General features: G+C 44.1%; 1 protein-coding gene across 1 annotated transcript in view; it reads right to left on the bottom strand.

Annotated features, from left to right (window-relative positions):
- LOC137562040 (extracellular calcium-sensing receptor-like) overlaps window positions 1-15972 on the bottom strand; it is a 68989-nt gene that overhangs the window by 13084 nt on the left and 39933 nt on the right. The window contains exons 4-5 of the mRNA XM_068273381.1: window positions 11774-12580; window positions 5593-5820 (exon numbers count right to left, since the gene is read on the bottom strand). Of these exons, the coding sequence (XP_068129482.1) occupies window positions 5593-5820; window positions 11774-12580 (1035 nt within the window). The remainder of the gene's footprint in view (window positions 1-5592; window positions 5821-11773; window positions 12581-15972) is intronic.

Raw genomic sequence — 15972 nt, 5'->3', positions numbered from 1 at the left:
TTTGCTGATGATACCACCATTGTCGGCCTTGTCACAAACAATGACAAGCAGGCCTATCGCCAGCAGGTTGACAGATTATATCGCTGGTGCAAGGAGAACAGTCTGGTCCTAAACATGGCCAAAACTGTAGAGATGATCATAGACTTTAGAAAGAATGCCCCCAAACCACTTCCAATCCACATTGACGGCACTGATGTGGCAAGAGTTCCCTGTGTTCGCCTCTTAGGCACCACTATCTCCAATGACCTGAGCTGGGGGGCCAACACCAGCTCCACCCTGATAAAAGCTCACAAAAGGCTCTTCTTCCTCCGCCAGCTGAAGAAGTTCGGTATGGCCCAAGAGATTCTGACACAATTCTACACTGCCACCACTGAATCTGTCCTCTGCTCGTCTGTTCTGGCCTGGTACGCTGGCTCCTCTGCCAGCGACAGATACAAACTACAGAGGGTTATCAGATCAGCAGAGAAAATGATTGGGAAACCTCTCCCTCCACTCGACCTCCTCTACGCCACAAGACTGCGCACTAGAGCACTAAGGATCGCAAGCGATCCCTCTCACCCAGGCCAGCGCTACTTTAGCAGGCTCCTACCAGGTCGGAGGTTTCGGGTCATTGCCACCAAGACCGAAAGACACAGGAACTCCTTCTTCCCCTCAGCTGTCAAACTCTTAAACTCCTCCTAAACCACAGTCGTGTACCCCCACTCCACCAGGATCCCCCTGAACTGTAACTGAAGAGGAACTGGAACTGGAAAACGATTCCGTATCTCACTGTTACCACCTCTTTTGTTGTCTAGTGTCCACGGTCCCCTAGTGTTACTGTCTTATTGTGCTACTATCTATTGTCTTATTGTGCTATTATCTATTGTCTATTGTCTTGCATTGCTCTGAGTCATGTACGTGCCAAATCCAATTCCAGGCATGACCCTGTCATGCTTGGCGAAATAAATGATTCTGATTCTGGAACATATTTCCATATATGGTGGTCCTGCCCAAAAATGATGGCTTTCTGGAACTCTATTTTTGAAGTGATGGAATCAATTCTTGGAGAAAAGATTTTAAGGGACCCCTGGTGCATTTTGTTACATGGTATCAAATTTAAGGTAAAGAGTTATAAAAAGCCTATTATGCCCACATTACTTAACCACTTCACCACTGAGGGGTTTTACCCCCTGAGCACCAGAGCAATTTTCACCTTTCAGCGCTCCTTCCATTCATTCGTCTATAACTTTATCATTACTTATCACAATGAAATGAACTATATCTTGTTTTTTCCGCCACCAATTAGGCTTTCTTTAGATGGGACATTATGCCAAGAATTATTTTATTCTAAATGTGTTTTAATGGGAAAATAGGAAAAATGTGGGAAAAAATTAATTATTTTTCAGTTTTCGGCCATTATAGTTTTTAAATAATGCATGCTACTGTAATTAAAACCCATGAAATGTATTTGCCCTTTTGTCCCGGTTATAAAACCGTTTAAAGTATGTCCCTATCACAATGTTTGGCGCCAATATTTTATTTGGAAATAAAGGTGCATTTTTTTCAGTTTTGCGTCTATCCCTAATTACAAGCCCATAGTTTATAAAGTAACAGTGTTGTACCCTCCTGACATAAATATTTAAAAAATTCAGTCCCTAAGGTAACTATTTATGTATTTTTTTAATTGTAAATTTTTTTAATTTTTTTTTAATTACAAAAAAAAAAGGTGAGTGTGGGAGGTAATGAGTTAATTTTTTGTGTATAAGTAATTCATTTGTATGTGAAAAATGTTTAGGGTGTAGTTTTACTATTTGGCCACAAGATGGCAACGGTAACTTTTTGTTTAATGCGACCTCCAAGCGTCCTTCCGGAGGCTTGGAGGAAGTACATGGTAATGTGGTTTTTTTTCACAATGATCGCGCTGCTCATCGGAGAGCAGCGGATCATTGCGAGGCTTAGATCAACGAACGGGAATGGATTTTCCCGTTCATTGATCTCCGGGCGAGCGGGCGGCGGCGTGTTTACGAGCAGCCGGTGGCGTGTTTACGAGCGTGAGCGCGGGCAGCGGTGGGAGTGCGGAAAGTACGGATTTCTCCGTCCCTGGGGTTAAAGGATGGAAAAAGGGACGGAGAAATTCGTACGGGCGGGGGTAAAGTGGTTAAAGAACAACTGTTAGTCATACAATGCATTAATATAAAACACATTGGTGACTGGTAGTATTCCTGCTTGTTCTGTTCCTGTGGACGTGACTGTGGCAGCGGTTGCTATTAGTTATGCTCCTACCTGTTTGTCTTGTCTGTGTCAGTGTGGACGTTTGCTATTGCTGAGCAAACAATCCTCCTGTCTGTCTGTTCTTGCTAGTCCTGTTCCTGTGCATGTAACTATAGGCTACGGTTGCTATTAGTTACGCTCTTACTTGTTTGTCTTGTTGAAGTCAGTGTGGATGCTTGCTATTACTGGGGCAGTGATTAGATTGGCAAGCATTCAGTCTGTCTGTTGTCTGTCTTGTTACTCAGTCAGAGGCTCAGGGTTGTGGTCGCCCTGAGTGCCCAATGTGTCTGGTTTTCTGGCAAGCATTCCGTTTGTCTGTCTGTTGTTTGTGCTGGGCATCAGAGGCTCAGGGCTGGGGTCGCCCTGAGCAACTATTGTGTCTTGTTTATTTGTGGCGGTTATCGGAAGCTCAGAGCTGCGGTTGCTTTGAGCAATCTTGCTCCCTTGTCCATAACTCCTGGGGTGATCTGTGTAACCTCTTCCACTATCTAATATCACCCAGCTGCATAGTCTTGTTTGTTCTGGTGGTACTCTGGCTTTCTAGGCCTCAGCTGTTATACCTTGCACCTCCAAGACCTGGGTGTAACCAAAGTCAGACAGGTGTTATTTCCTCACCTCCCGTTCAAGCGGGGACACCCCACATAGGGTGAAGAAGGTAGTGCTGCTCGGATACCCCTTTTCAATATCTGAATTGATCCGGATCCAGATACCCAGATATCTGGATCCAAATCGGATATCCGAATCTGAACTTTTTGGTATCCGAGTAAATTCGGATATCCGAACCCAATATCCGTCCAGATTCGGATATCTGGATAGAAAACCGGAAGTGACCTGAAAATGGCTTAAAATGGTTCCAACAGTCTTTCTCTCTCTCTCTCTCTCTCTCTCTCTCTCTCTCTCTCTCTCTCTCTCTCTCTCTCTCTCTCTCTCTTTCTCTCTCTCTCTCTCTCTCTCTCTCTGCCTTCAAAATGGAATTTTGCCATTGAAGGTGATTTTGGCTTCTGCTCGGATATCTGAACTAACTATCCGCCCGGACTTCGGATTTTAGATGGGAAATCCGAGTTTGTCGGATAGTGCTATTCGGTTTTTAAAAAATATCTGAATTGCTATTCAAAGTTCGGATAGTGGAAAAAGTTTGGATTATCTGGGTAGTTCGGATATCCAGAATCCGGATGAGCACCACTGGCTGTGATAGAGTGGGGCATAGCAGCTGAAAGAAAGCAGGAGATCTGCCAGACATTACACTACCTACACCTTACACTACTCACCTCCTAATGCCTAACACTAACCACCCTATAAACATACACCTTGTTAGGGGATAAGTTAGGAGAGGAATAGAGGTCATATTTAGAGAGGTAAGGTTAGTGTAAAGGTGGCCACACACCATACAATTTTTTAAATATCTGTTCAATTTAAGAACTGCAATAAATTTTTCTGACTGATTGTAACATTTCAAAAATCTGGCCAATGTACCACACACCTATGTTCAATATTTCCCCAATTATGATAAAAATGATTGGAAACTCTGAGAAAATTGCTAGGGTGTGTGTATTAATAAATTGACAATCCAACACACACCATACAATCTTTAGAAAGATTGAAGAAAAATATCTGGCATTCCGGATCAATCAAAATCGAAGAAAAAGGGAAATCCGATTGGATTTTTCAGTCGAATGAAAAAAAAGCTTTCGATTTTTTTGGGAGATCCGATCGTTTTTATCGAAGTGCCGTAAAATTTGATCATTTTATTGTATCGTGTGTGGCCACCTTAACTCTCCTAACCATATGTATCAGAGCTGAGTGCAAATGTCTGGTACATGGCTACTTATAGCTGCACCCTACCATTGCTAACCAAAAGCTTACACTGATGTCTGGAGTTTGGCTAGCGGTCGCTTTCACTAATCAGGTACTGCCATGTAAGCCCCAATGCTCTTACACACAGAACTTGGAGTATTGCAGCCCCAATTGTACTATATTGCATTCTATGGCAGCACCTAGTCTACAGTACTGAAAACAAGCACCTGGTGCTCCATGGCAACACATTTGAATTACTGGCTATGGAGGTGCCTGGCAGAACTGGTGCCCAAAACCTGGACACTGGGTTGAACCATGCAAATTATTCTTTCATACCCAAGCTTTGAACTTCATTCCAATCAGTAGCTGATGCCCCCCCCCCCCCCTTCCCCTTCCCAGAAGAAGGCTTTACCTTTTCTTGGATAGATCATCAGGGGGGTCTGTATAACTGATATTCTGGTAAAACCCCTTCCACCTTGTGTTGTCAAAACTTAGGTCCTGACAGTTTTCTGTCGGTGAACCTTGTTGCATTGTGGGAAATAACAGCTGTTTCCAACTGCCAAGCAACCAGTATCTCCCTCTGCGCATATGTATATATGTTAAAAAAATACCAACAACCTTTAAGGGCCTGTTTCCACTACACCCAGTTTGGATGCCTATGGGCCTGTTTCCACTAAATGCAATTTTTTTTTTATGCAGATTGTCCCATAGGCATTAATTGGAGTCAGGTTTTCTGCATCTAATCTGCATCCACTCTGCATCCAATCTGTGTGTAATGGAAACAGGCCCATAGCCTATCACATTGTTAGGGGGTGTGGTTATTAATAATGACAGTTGGTGCTGTCTAGTTTTTTTTCATGTCTTCCTGTGGTAAAGATGATGATAGGCAGGCTCATTGTGGATCAAACAACATGAACAAATTAAATGGAGAATATCCAGCATTTCTCAATCTCCTAGTTTTTAACTTCTCACTTTGCAATATATGATTTATTTTTTTCCCCTTTTCAGTTTCACTAAAGCTCCTCTTTAAAGGGACACTGTAGGGGGGTCGGGGGAAAATGAATTGAACTTACCCGGGGCTTCTAATGGTCCTCCACAGACATCCTGTGCCCGCGCAGCCACTCACCGATGCTCTGGCCCCGCCTCTGGTTCACTTCTGGAATTTCAGACTTTAAAGTCTGAAAACCACGGCACCTGCATTGCCGTGTCCTCAATCCTGCTGATGTCACCAGGAGCGCACGGCGCAGCCCCAGTATGGTCTGTGCCTGCGCAGTACACTCCTGGTGATGTTAGCGGGAGCGAGGACAAGGCAACGCAGGCGCAGTGGTTTTTTAGGCTTTAAAGTCTGAAATTCCAGAAGTGAACCGGAGCATCGGTGAGTGTCTGCGCGGGCACAGGACCTCTGCGGGGGACTGTTAGAAGCCCCGGGTAAGTTCAACTCATTTTCCTCCGACCCCCCTACAGTATTGCTTTAAGTCAACTTCTGGATTTAAAAACATTAAAGTTCTAAGAGTGTTTATTTATTTATTTTTTGTTCCAAGTACTCACCTGAGAGTCACTCATTATCCATCGCAACAGACTAGAGTTGATGGTTAGCTTTGGTCCAGGGGATGCTGAGCTGCTGTAGTTTCCAACAACCACATACCAGATGGAACCATCTGACCTCCTCTGCCAGTTGACTATGTCATGTATAGCTGGAATTTCTCCATTGTCATCGAAGTAAATTAGAGCCCCACTGCTCAGCGTTATCCTCAAATTTTGTATGGAGCGGAGTAACTATTAAAAGGAGAAAATTATTCCCTACAAAATATGAACCAATTTGTATGTTACTGGTTGAAATAAACAGAAGTGGATTAGAGTTATTCAGATCATGGTATATCGAGTCAAAGTAATACTGTGTTGATCCTCTGAGTATTAATAACTACTGATAATTGACCCATACTTAAGGTATAGATAGTCCCTCATATTACAAAAAAAAAAGTCACAAGATTGTACAATCTATTTATTCAATTCACTTTTTCATTTACGTTTTCTCGTAGGTGATATTTTCCCATCTTATAAATAAAATGCTTTTTAAGCCTCCAGCAAGCAATAAAATACCCCAAATGACTTTGCCAGTACTTTCTCAACTACTTTTTGGTACTTTTTTAGTTGCAGACAGTGCTGCTCGGATACCCCTTTTTAAAATCCGGATTGGATCCGGATCCGGATACCCAGATATCCGATCCGGGTCGGATATCTGAGTTTAAAATTTTCTGATCCAGATTCGGATCGGATATCCGACCTCACTATCCGGGGTATCCAGCCGGATTTGAATATCTGGATAGAAAAAATGGAAGTGGCCTTTAAATTGTTTTTTAGAGTAAATGAGGCATGTATCATCATTATTTTTTTAAAGAGAAACACTAACTGATGATGTGGGGACTTAAAATCCCCCAACCCCCAAAAAATGGCTGTCAATTAACATCAGGCCTAGGTTCCAGACAGCGGTCGTGCAGCCCACATTGTGTCCAAAGTCCAGCCGCACAACTGGGACATGACAGTTTTCAGCTAAGACACCTCCAAAAAATTACGCAGCAATTGTATTTTGGGTTAAATATAGGTGGTATCAGCACAGCAGCAGTGGCCTGTGGCACCCTGGCGGTGGGAGCAGCGAGCAGCACAGGCAGCAGGAGCAGGGCAATGCAGCAGCAGCAGGTATAACGTCTGCCAGGAGAATGCGGGACGTGGCACTTGGCAATGGCACGTGGCACTTGGCACGTGGCCCTTGGCACTTGGCACGTGGCATGTGGCCCTTGGCATGTGACCCTTGGCACTTGACATGTGAACCTTGGCACTTGGCACGTGGCACTTGGCACGTGGCCCTTGGCACTTGGCATGTGGCCCTTGGCACTTGGCACGTGGCCCTTGGCGCTTGGCACGTGGCCCTTGGCACTTGGCATGTGGCACGTGTCACATGACACGTGTCATGTGGCACTTGGCACGTGTCATGGGGCAATTGGCACATGTCACGTGGCAATTGGTATGTGTCACGTGCCAAAGTTCCACATGCCGAGTGACAGTCAGACAGCAAAGGAGAAGACACTAACTGTCACACTGGCACTGCTCAGCAGCACAGCAGTTCTGTAGTAAGCTAATACAGTAGTACTACTACTCTAACAACTGCTAGCACTGACAGCAGTACTACAGTACTAACTACACAATAACACAGTAATCCTATATTCCCTAATCCCTAACCTAACCTATACTGTAGCTAGCTAAGGCTAAAAGCTGGCCAGCAGGCAGCAGCTGGCCTGGTCTGTACACAGCACACACACAGACACATAGCAGCTGCAGCAGCCCTGCAGCACAGCACACACTCTGACTGTCACACAATGAAATCAAGCTAATTAACAATACAACAATAGTGTAGTGATAGTGAAGGGTTTAATCACTGAACAGCTTTAGGTTTATCACTGTATACAGCACTGCTAGGCCAGCAGCACTGCATCATGTCTCTCAGTGACTGAGCAGTCACACAGGATGACACCCACAGGGGGGCTGGCCAGGGTTCCCTTCTGTGATTGGGTGCCAGGGCTTAGGCTGGGAGCCCTCTGATTGGCTCAGTGAGGTCAGGTGGGGCTGGCCAAGGTTCCCTTCTGTGGTTGGTTGCTAGGGCTTCTGCTGGGAGCCCCTGGGAGCCCTCTGATTGTCTCAATTATGTCATCTCCTTAGTTACAGTATTCGGATCCGGATATCTGCTGGATATCCGTGGATATCCGGGTATGCGACCAAATATCCGCAGATAGCTATCCGGATTTGGGCCCAGGTATCCGGAATCCGAATCCAGTTGGATAGCTGAAAAAAGGTTGGATATCCAGGTTACCTGGATATCCGGAATCCGGATGAGCAGCACTGGTTGCAGAGGGCTGAAAATTATTTTAAACAGGGGATGAAAAATTATCTCGTAGGTGAAAACTTGGGAGAAAAAGAGAATTGGATTGGGCCCTAAGTCACTTATCAGCACCTTTAAAATACCGATTAGTATAGTGATTTTTTTTTTTTGGGGGGGGGGGGGGGGCAACACCATTCAAATCAAAAGAAAAGTTTGTATTTATTCAATATACAGCATAAAGAATCTAACTTGTGATCTTATTATGATCTTATTAATACCGATTTTAATTGTATCTATGGAAAACTACACCATACTCATTGACTTTGTGAACACAATCAATAATGTGATTGTTCAGGGTCGAATGGAAATACCAGCTTCTTGGTTTTCCTAAAATGCGGTCTGAATAATCTAATTGAAAATTAAAACATTTATTTAAAATGGCATCGTTATTAGGAACCTTAGGCAGACTGGGGCCCATGTGCAATTAACTTGTTCTACTGAGTTTTTCCTAGATAATTTTTCATCTTCTCTTTCACTAACTTTTCAGCACTTTGCAATTGAAAAAGTACTAAAAACGTAGGTGAAAAAGTACTAGCAAAATGTTTTTGAGTATTTTCTTGCTTCTGGTGGTTTGAAAAGCATTCTATTGACAATTTTGAAAATATCACCTAGGAGAAAACTAAGGAGAAAAATGTAATTGCATATGGGCTTGGAAGTCCAGTATCTTGGACTGTGTACTGACTTCAGTTGTACATCAAAACCTGCTGAATCCAAATGATTGCCATGATAGCCAGAAAACTAAATTTGTTTTAAGGGAATAGAAAAAGCAGCGCCCATAAAACTCTAGCTACGGGTTTACTTAACCTTTTAACAGCCCTGCCTGAGTTATCTCACTACAGATAAGTTTGGACAGGTCAGGGGCAGCCGGCTAAACTCATGCTGCATTAGGCCTCAGAATGAGAATCATTTATTTTGCCAAGTACAAATTGGAGGTTGTTCCCAGAATTGGTTTTGGCTTATACAGGTTCTGGAAAGAGGGGGGGATAATGTCTAAAAGCGCAAGCAGTCGCACTTTGTATCATCTACTAGGCTGCGTCTTGTCTCCACTGCTGTTTTCCCTCTACACTAACAATTGCAGATCCAAGGCAGATTCGGTCAAGGTCATTAAGTTTGCCGACGACACCACCATTGTCGGTCTCGTCACCAAGGACAACATCCAGGAGTACTGTCAGCAGGTGGAGAGAATCTCCCACTGGTGCAAGGAGAACAAGCTAGTGCTCAACACTGCAAAAACTGTCGAGCTAATCGTGGACTTCAGGAAATCCGCTCCCATCCCACCTCTAATTCACATTGATGGTACGGAAGTGGCCAGAGTGCCTTGCGCCCGTCTCCTGGGCACTACCATTTGCAGTGACCTCAGCTGGAGGCCCAACATCACTGCCATCCAAAGGAAAGCCCAGCAGAGACTCTACTTCCTTTGTCAGCTGAGGAAGTTTGGCATGGCCCCAGAGATGTTGACCAGCTTCTCTACTCCGCCACCATTGAATTGATTCTCTGCTCTTTCATCCTGGTCTGGTACTCCGGCACCACCGCCAGTGACAGGCTCACACTTCAGAGGGTCATCAGGGCAGCGGAGAGAGGGTCATTGGAAGACCTCTCCCTGCGCTTGACCTCCTACACAAGAGAAGGCTGAGGTCGAGGGCGCTGAGGATCACTAATGATCCTTCTCACCCGGGCCACCGCTACTTCTGTCAGCTCCCCCTGAGATGGAGGCTTTGGGCCATCTCCACAAGGACTTCCAGACACAGTAACTCTTTCTTTCCCTCAGCCGTCAGCCTCCTTAATTCCCTCCACATACTCCCATCAGCACACAAAAACTAATTGTTGATCGGCCATTCTATGACATTTGGAACTGTTACGGGTAATGTGAACCGCTGCTCTAGTATGTAACGCAAATGTAATTACAATAATGTAGATGTAACTGCTTGTGCTCTGTGTATAAGTGTTAACTTCTGTTCTTGCTGTTCTATGCTACCTATCGTTGTTCTCCTTGAGCTATATGTACTGTGCCAAACCCAATTCCGGGCACGACCCAGGCATGCTTGGCGAAATAAAGAATTCCTGATTCCTGATCCCTAAGGAAACATCGAAGGGGGGGGGGGAGACAAAGGAAGACGAAGGCTCAGCACTGATGACCCAGTTCTTTGTGAAAGAAACTAGCGGTGATGGCTGACGCTGCTGAGGATACTGATTGCTGGCATGGTGTCAGAGTTACACCGCAGCTCAGTGGTGAAAGGGGGTAGTAGGAAAGCCCTGTCCATTCCCCTTCTTCCACCACTGAGTGGCACTGTAACACTAACACCATCCTCTGGGTCCTGATCACATGTCAGATCATGTGATCATGACCCAGAACAGAATGCCCATTCTGTGCCCCAACCCTACATAGGCTACCAGGTTTAGGGATGGGCGGGAAAAATGTGGCCCTGCAGTGCGCATATAGTTTTACTACTGTCAATGCTAAAGGGTTTCAGTACAGCTTTCAGAATGGCCTGAAATTAAATTCAGTCTCCTATTAACACGTGTTTCATTACATTTTGACTGAAAAGTGCCAAGACACCTATATTCTCTTTTGACACCAAAGGACAGCTAGAGAAATCAGTCAGAAAACCCCGTCTCTCTCTGCTCTCCTCCTCCCCACCACCACATGATCACTGACGTGCTACTAATTCCAGTTAAAATTTTAGGTTACTGTTGTGTATGGATTTAGCTTGGATTTGGACCAATCAAAGTCATCAGCTACTCCACATAATTGGTCAAAACTTTTAGGGGGACTCCTCCATGGGCATAAGTAGGCTTAATAGCCCCCCCTGCAAAAATAAAAGCATGGGACCCCCTTGGTCCCCTAACCCCTTGTGGGTCACGTGATTGGGAACCGGCAAATGGCAGCAGATAGAGGTTTGCTGTAAAGCAGCTTCTGGAAGCAGGAAAAATTTAAACACGCTCCTGTTACTCGGTACTCTGCATGGCGGGAGGAGGTGGCAGAGACCGTTTTGCGAGTGAACGGGGAGGTTTTTTGCTAACTGACTGCTCTTGTGGTTGGGGAGAGGGAAGACAGCCCCCCCCAAAGCCTCCAGGCCCCCCCTGTGACAACGACAGCATGGGGGATTGTTACGCCCATGGACCCCTCCCTACAACCCCCTTACCCATGTGCCCAGAATGGAGGAGGGGAAAAGAGTTTTTCCTTACTTCATCAGAGCCTCCCTCCTGTACTCCCCTGGCCCTGCTACTCAGACCTACAGGTCAGTAGTGGCAGTGACGGAGCTTACCTATTCCTGCCTTTCTCTGAATTTCTCTGCACATAATTCGACGTGTCAGACTGGGAGGAAGGCAGAGAGGACAGTGACATCTAGTGGCAGCAGTGGGAGCGCCAGTAAGACATGGCGAAGGAATAGGTAAGCTCTGTAACTGATGTTGCTCTGATCTGTAGGTTTGAGTGGCAAAGCCAGGGTAGCACAGGAAGAAGACATGGTGGAGAAGGAGAAATAAAGAAGTATGGGCTCCTCCTCCCTGGCGCCCTGCCCCAAATCATGGGGACTGCTCAAACAGCAACACAGGAGGTTACAAGAGATAGTTAAAGGCACAGCCAAATTCAAAGGAATTTTGAAAATAGGCTCACAGGGCACACAGCTATTATTTTGAGGCCTTATTTCTGCAAATGTAAGCTATGTAGCATGTGTGGGTGTTGGGGTGGGGGGGGGGGGTGAAAATGTGGATAAACCCCTGAAAGGAAGGACTATACACTTTAATGTCTACTGATAGTTATTGTTTGTTAATAAGAGTCTATGGTTTTATTACCTGCCAAGGCTTGAAAATCCAAATGCCCATGCAGGTCTCAGATGAATACATCCCTCCACTCTTCTTGCAGTTTCTCATATAGTCTAATGACCTGGCTACAACATAAACTGCGGCATAAGAACTATGGGCAAATGCAAAACTGTTGCTGTACATCGAGCTGTTCCTCATGCTGCTCACGCTCTCATTTCCTGTACATTGTCGGGCAGAAGTCCCATTTAAAAAGCTGCAGTCAAACATTCCTTCCCAAAAAAGTTTCATCCAGTTCTGTTCCAAATTAGAAGGTTGCTCAGCGATGAGTAGAAAATTGCTCAAGCCTGGAATATCTAGAATTCTGGTTCCTAATCCAACACTACCTGAAAGAAGTTGGAAGAACCTTTCCACAAAAAACAAACTGCTCTTGGACCAGCCAGCATTGGCAACAAAAACCTTTCCACTCACATTCTGCCTTAACATCTCATTCATGATAAGAAGTATGTCAGCACTAATGGCAAAGGCAATAATCACTTTTGCAGTTGATTCTTTGATGACTTTTGCTATGTGAGGAGCATTACGGTTCGGTTGACCCACAGGAATGGCCTCAGAGAAGGCTATGCATCCTCCAGCTTTGGTTATCTCTTGCTTGATTGGTTGAATTCCAAGCTGACCATAATCAGTATCTGTTGCCAGCAGACCAACCCAGGTCCATCCAAAGTGCATGACAAGTTTGGCCAAACCCCTCGACTGAAACTTATCACTGGCAATAGTCCTGAAGAAGGAAGGAAACCTTTGTCTATTACCAAGGAGAGATACAGTTGAGATTGGACTAATCTGAAAAGTAAATCAAGAAAATGAATGAATTACACCAGCATGCAATCTAGTTATGCAACACATTCTAATTCGGCCTTTCATTTTTTAATTAATCCGACAATAAATATGCATTAACTAGCAATGTACTAAGGTTTCTAGTTTATATTACTATCATCATTGTCGTCGTATTATTATTCCCCTTTAATATATTAAAAAATACCTGGCAATGACTGGCTTTTCTAAGTCCTTGTTGTCCGACAGTAGAGTGGAAGTACTTTCTTTAAGGGCCCGTTTCCACTAGAGCGAATCTCTAGTGGAAACGGGCCCTTAAATCTGCATGCGTTTCCTGCATGCAGATTCGCATAGACAATAAACGTGGATGGGACTGTTTCCACTTGTCAGGATTTCTGAGCGTTTTTCTGTCCAGAAAAAATCTGCAAGGCAGAGCCATCAGAATTTGCATACCGCATACCGTTATGCGATTTGCATACAATGTATTTAATAGGAAATTTGCATGCGGTTTTGGTATGCAAATTTTCATGTGAATTTGCATACGATTTCGCATAGAAACAATGGAAAAGCACACAGGCACTGCCATGGTTAAATTTGCATACATAGTCATCCATGCAAAATCGTATGCGAATTTGCATGAAAATTCGCATACAACCACATGCAAAATTCGCATCCGCATGCAAATTTTTTCCGCGGCGATTCCCACCAACGCAGGAGAGAGCCATAATGGGGAGTAGTAGCACCAATACAATTTATAGTGCCGCAAGGGGATCCGGCATGAGTGATGGTGCGGTGGCCGTGGTAGGGTGGGGGGTTTGTCCGCAGGGAGAAGAAATGAAGAGGGTTTGAGCACTTTTACTTATAACAACATAGAGGCTGGGGTTAGGAGCACTTTTAGAGGCTGGGGGTCGGGAGGGGGTCGCAGCACTATGAGAGGCTGGGGGTCAGGAGAGGAGGGTTCAGAGGACTTTTAGAGGCTGTAGGTCGGGAGGGGGGTCGCAGCACTATGAGAGGCTGGGGGCCGGGAAGCTGCAGTGGTGCCAAAATCCCCCAGGTGATCAACTACCACTCCCACAAGCTTAAAGCGGTCTAACACCCAGCATTTCAACTTTGCTTTAAAAGATTGCTTACAGCTTAGAAATTATTATGCCAGATTTTTTTTTAAGCAGAAATTTACTGAATGGGTTAAACATGACATTTTTGTTTTGTATTTAGCTAGAAATCTGCTTCCGTGCTGAGGTTTAGATACAAATGTATCTTTGTTTGGAATGCAAATAGGCCTCTGAAAAGCCTGTCTGGGAAGCCCTCTGTGCTCTCTCAGAGAGGTGTTTGTTTATTTACATTTGTAAATAGATACATTTGTATCTAAACCTCAGCACGGATGCGGATTTCTAGCTAAATGCAACACTAAAATGTCATGTTAATCCCATTCAGTGAATAATAGTTTCTAAGCTGTAAGCAATCTTTTAAAGCAAAGTTGAAATGCTGGGTGTTAGACCACTTTAAGTGCCTCACAAGACTGTTGGGAAAATACCTCACAGTTTTCCAAATGACCATCGCATGTTTTCCCCGTGTCAGAAATTTACCGAACATAATCAGCAGGCAGGAAAATGTACAAGAATAAAATAAAAAATAAAAAATAATGAATTAGGTATTTTCCCGACTACTGTTTACTTCACCTAACATAGGTACCAGAATTGAGCCCACTGTATTTATTATTTTCCGGGTCAAAGAGTTCACTTCCTGACTTGCGTCAGGAAGTGAAAAAACAAATCACTCTGCAAAAGTGCTTTGAAAAGCGCTTTACACAAAATCGAAGTGTGCAGGTAAGCGCTGGGAGGTGGAAAAAAATTAGCAAAAAATTGAAAATCACTGCCGTCAGCGATTTCGATTTGAGATGTGAACAAGCCCTAACATTACATTTCTTTGCTACTTTGCTGTATTTATGGCCACTTGTCACTAGGGGGCAGTGTGAGGCATTAACAGAAGAGTTCTCCTTTCATTTTCTATAGCCTCTGCTAGCAGAGAGATATCGAAGCATTCCAAGAATCTACAGCACAACGAGTTCTGTCGGCCAAGGGCAAAAGTAGTGCACTTATCTCAAACGAGATAAGTCTTTGGAAGATGCTAATAGAGATTGACTGACCCCACCCATTTACTCTCTCTGTGTGGAACAATATTACTGTATATTCTGGCTTATTAGACTACTTTTTAATCCTTGAAAATCTTCTGAAAAGTTAGGGGTCGTCTTATACGCCGGGTGTCATTGATGCCGGGTGACACGCTCTATCCTGTTACCGCCTCTCAGATCTCGCTGCTAAGGACTGTAGTGAAGCGGAGCAGGCGCACATGTGCGAGATCTGAGAGGCAGAGAAGGTGGTAAATAGGATACAAGGGCGGGGCCAGAAGGGTGAAAGAGGCGCATTTTATGGGCTCAGCGCAATCTATTCTTCCATCAGAATCAGAATCATTTTTATTTCGCCAAGCACGACTGGGTCATGCCCGGAATTGGACTTGGCATACAGGGCTGAGAAAAACACAGTGTAAATGTTAAACAAAACACAATACAATACAATACAGTTTCGAACACAATTGTGCTACTGCTATAAAATGTTTTTAACTTTGGACTGCCATAGATCATCATCCTGGATGATTCCGCATTCTCATCCCCAGGTTTCCTACATATTGCGTAAGGTGCGTCATTGTAATCGGGTTCTGACCAACCCTGCTTCCATACCGCTCTAATAAACAGGTAGACAAGGAGAGCTGACCAATCTGCTTACGGAGGGGGAGAGTTGACCAATCACATCTAGTCATTCGTCTATATACTGTTATACACTAGGTACCACATACAGTACAACACCAGTATCTGTTCATACATAGCACCAGTATATCATTTTTAATTTTTTTTGGTGTGCGTTCAAAGAGAGGTAGTCTTATACGGCGAATATATCCTAAACTCTATAGTTTAACAGGAAAAGTTGGGGACTCAGTTGTCTTATACGCCAAGTCGTCTTATATGCCGGGATATACGGGTATTTTTTTTGTGTCCAGTAGGGATGAAAAAATCTGCCAAAAACAGATTTGAGAAACTCTTCACTAAACGATCACATGTTCTTTAAGGTGTGCAAATCTGTAGTTGAATACACAATCAACTTTTTACTGCAAAGATAGGTGAGTGTGATGTAAAATTAAGGGCACAAAACTCTCATTATAACAGTAATGCACAATTAAGCACAAATGTGCTCAAAATTAAACCTTTCTGTTAATAGAAGTAAAGTACATTCAGGCGCAAATCTGCATTATATAGATTCTTACAATAGCCATTATGCACAATGCTTATGCTTTATGATAAAAGAAGAAACACTCAAATAGGTGCAAATATTAATTTCTATAGTAAC

This window comes from Hyperolius riggenbachi, chromosome 3 (assembly GCF_040937935.1).
Source record: "Hyperolius riggenbachi isolate aHypRig1 chromosome 3, aHypRig1.pri, whole genome shotgun sequence".
Lineage (NCBI taxonomy): Eukaryota > Metazoa > Chordata > Amphibia > Anura > Hyperoliidae > Hyperolius > Hyperolius riggenbachi.
Note: the sequence above shows the minus strand (reverse complement) of the source record. Positions and strands in the feature narration are given on the sequence as shown.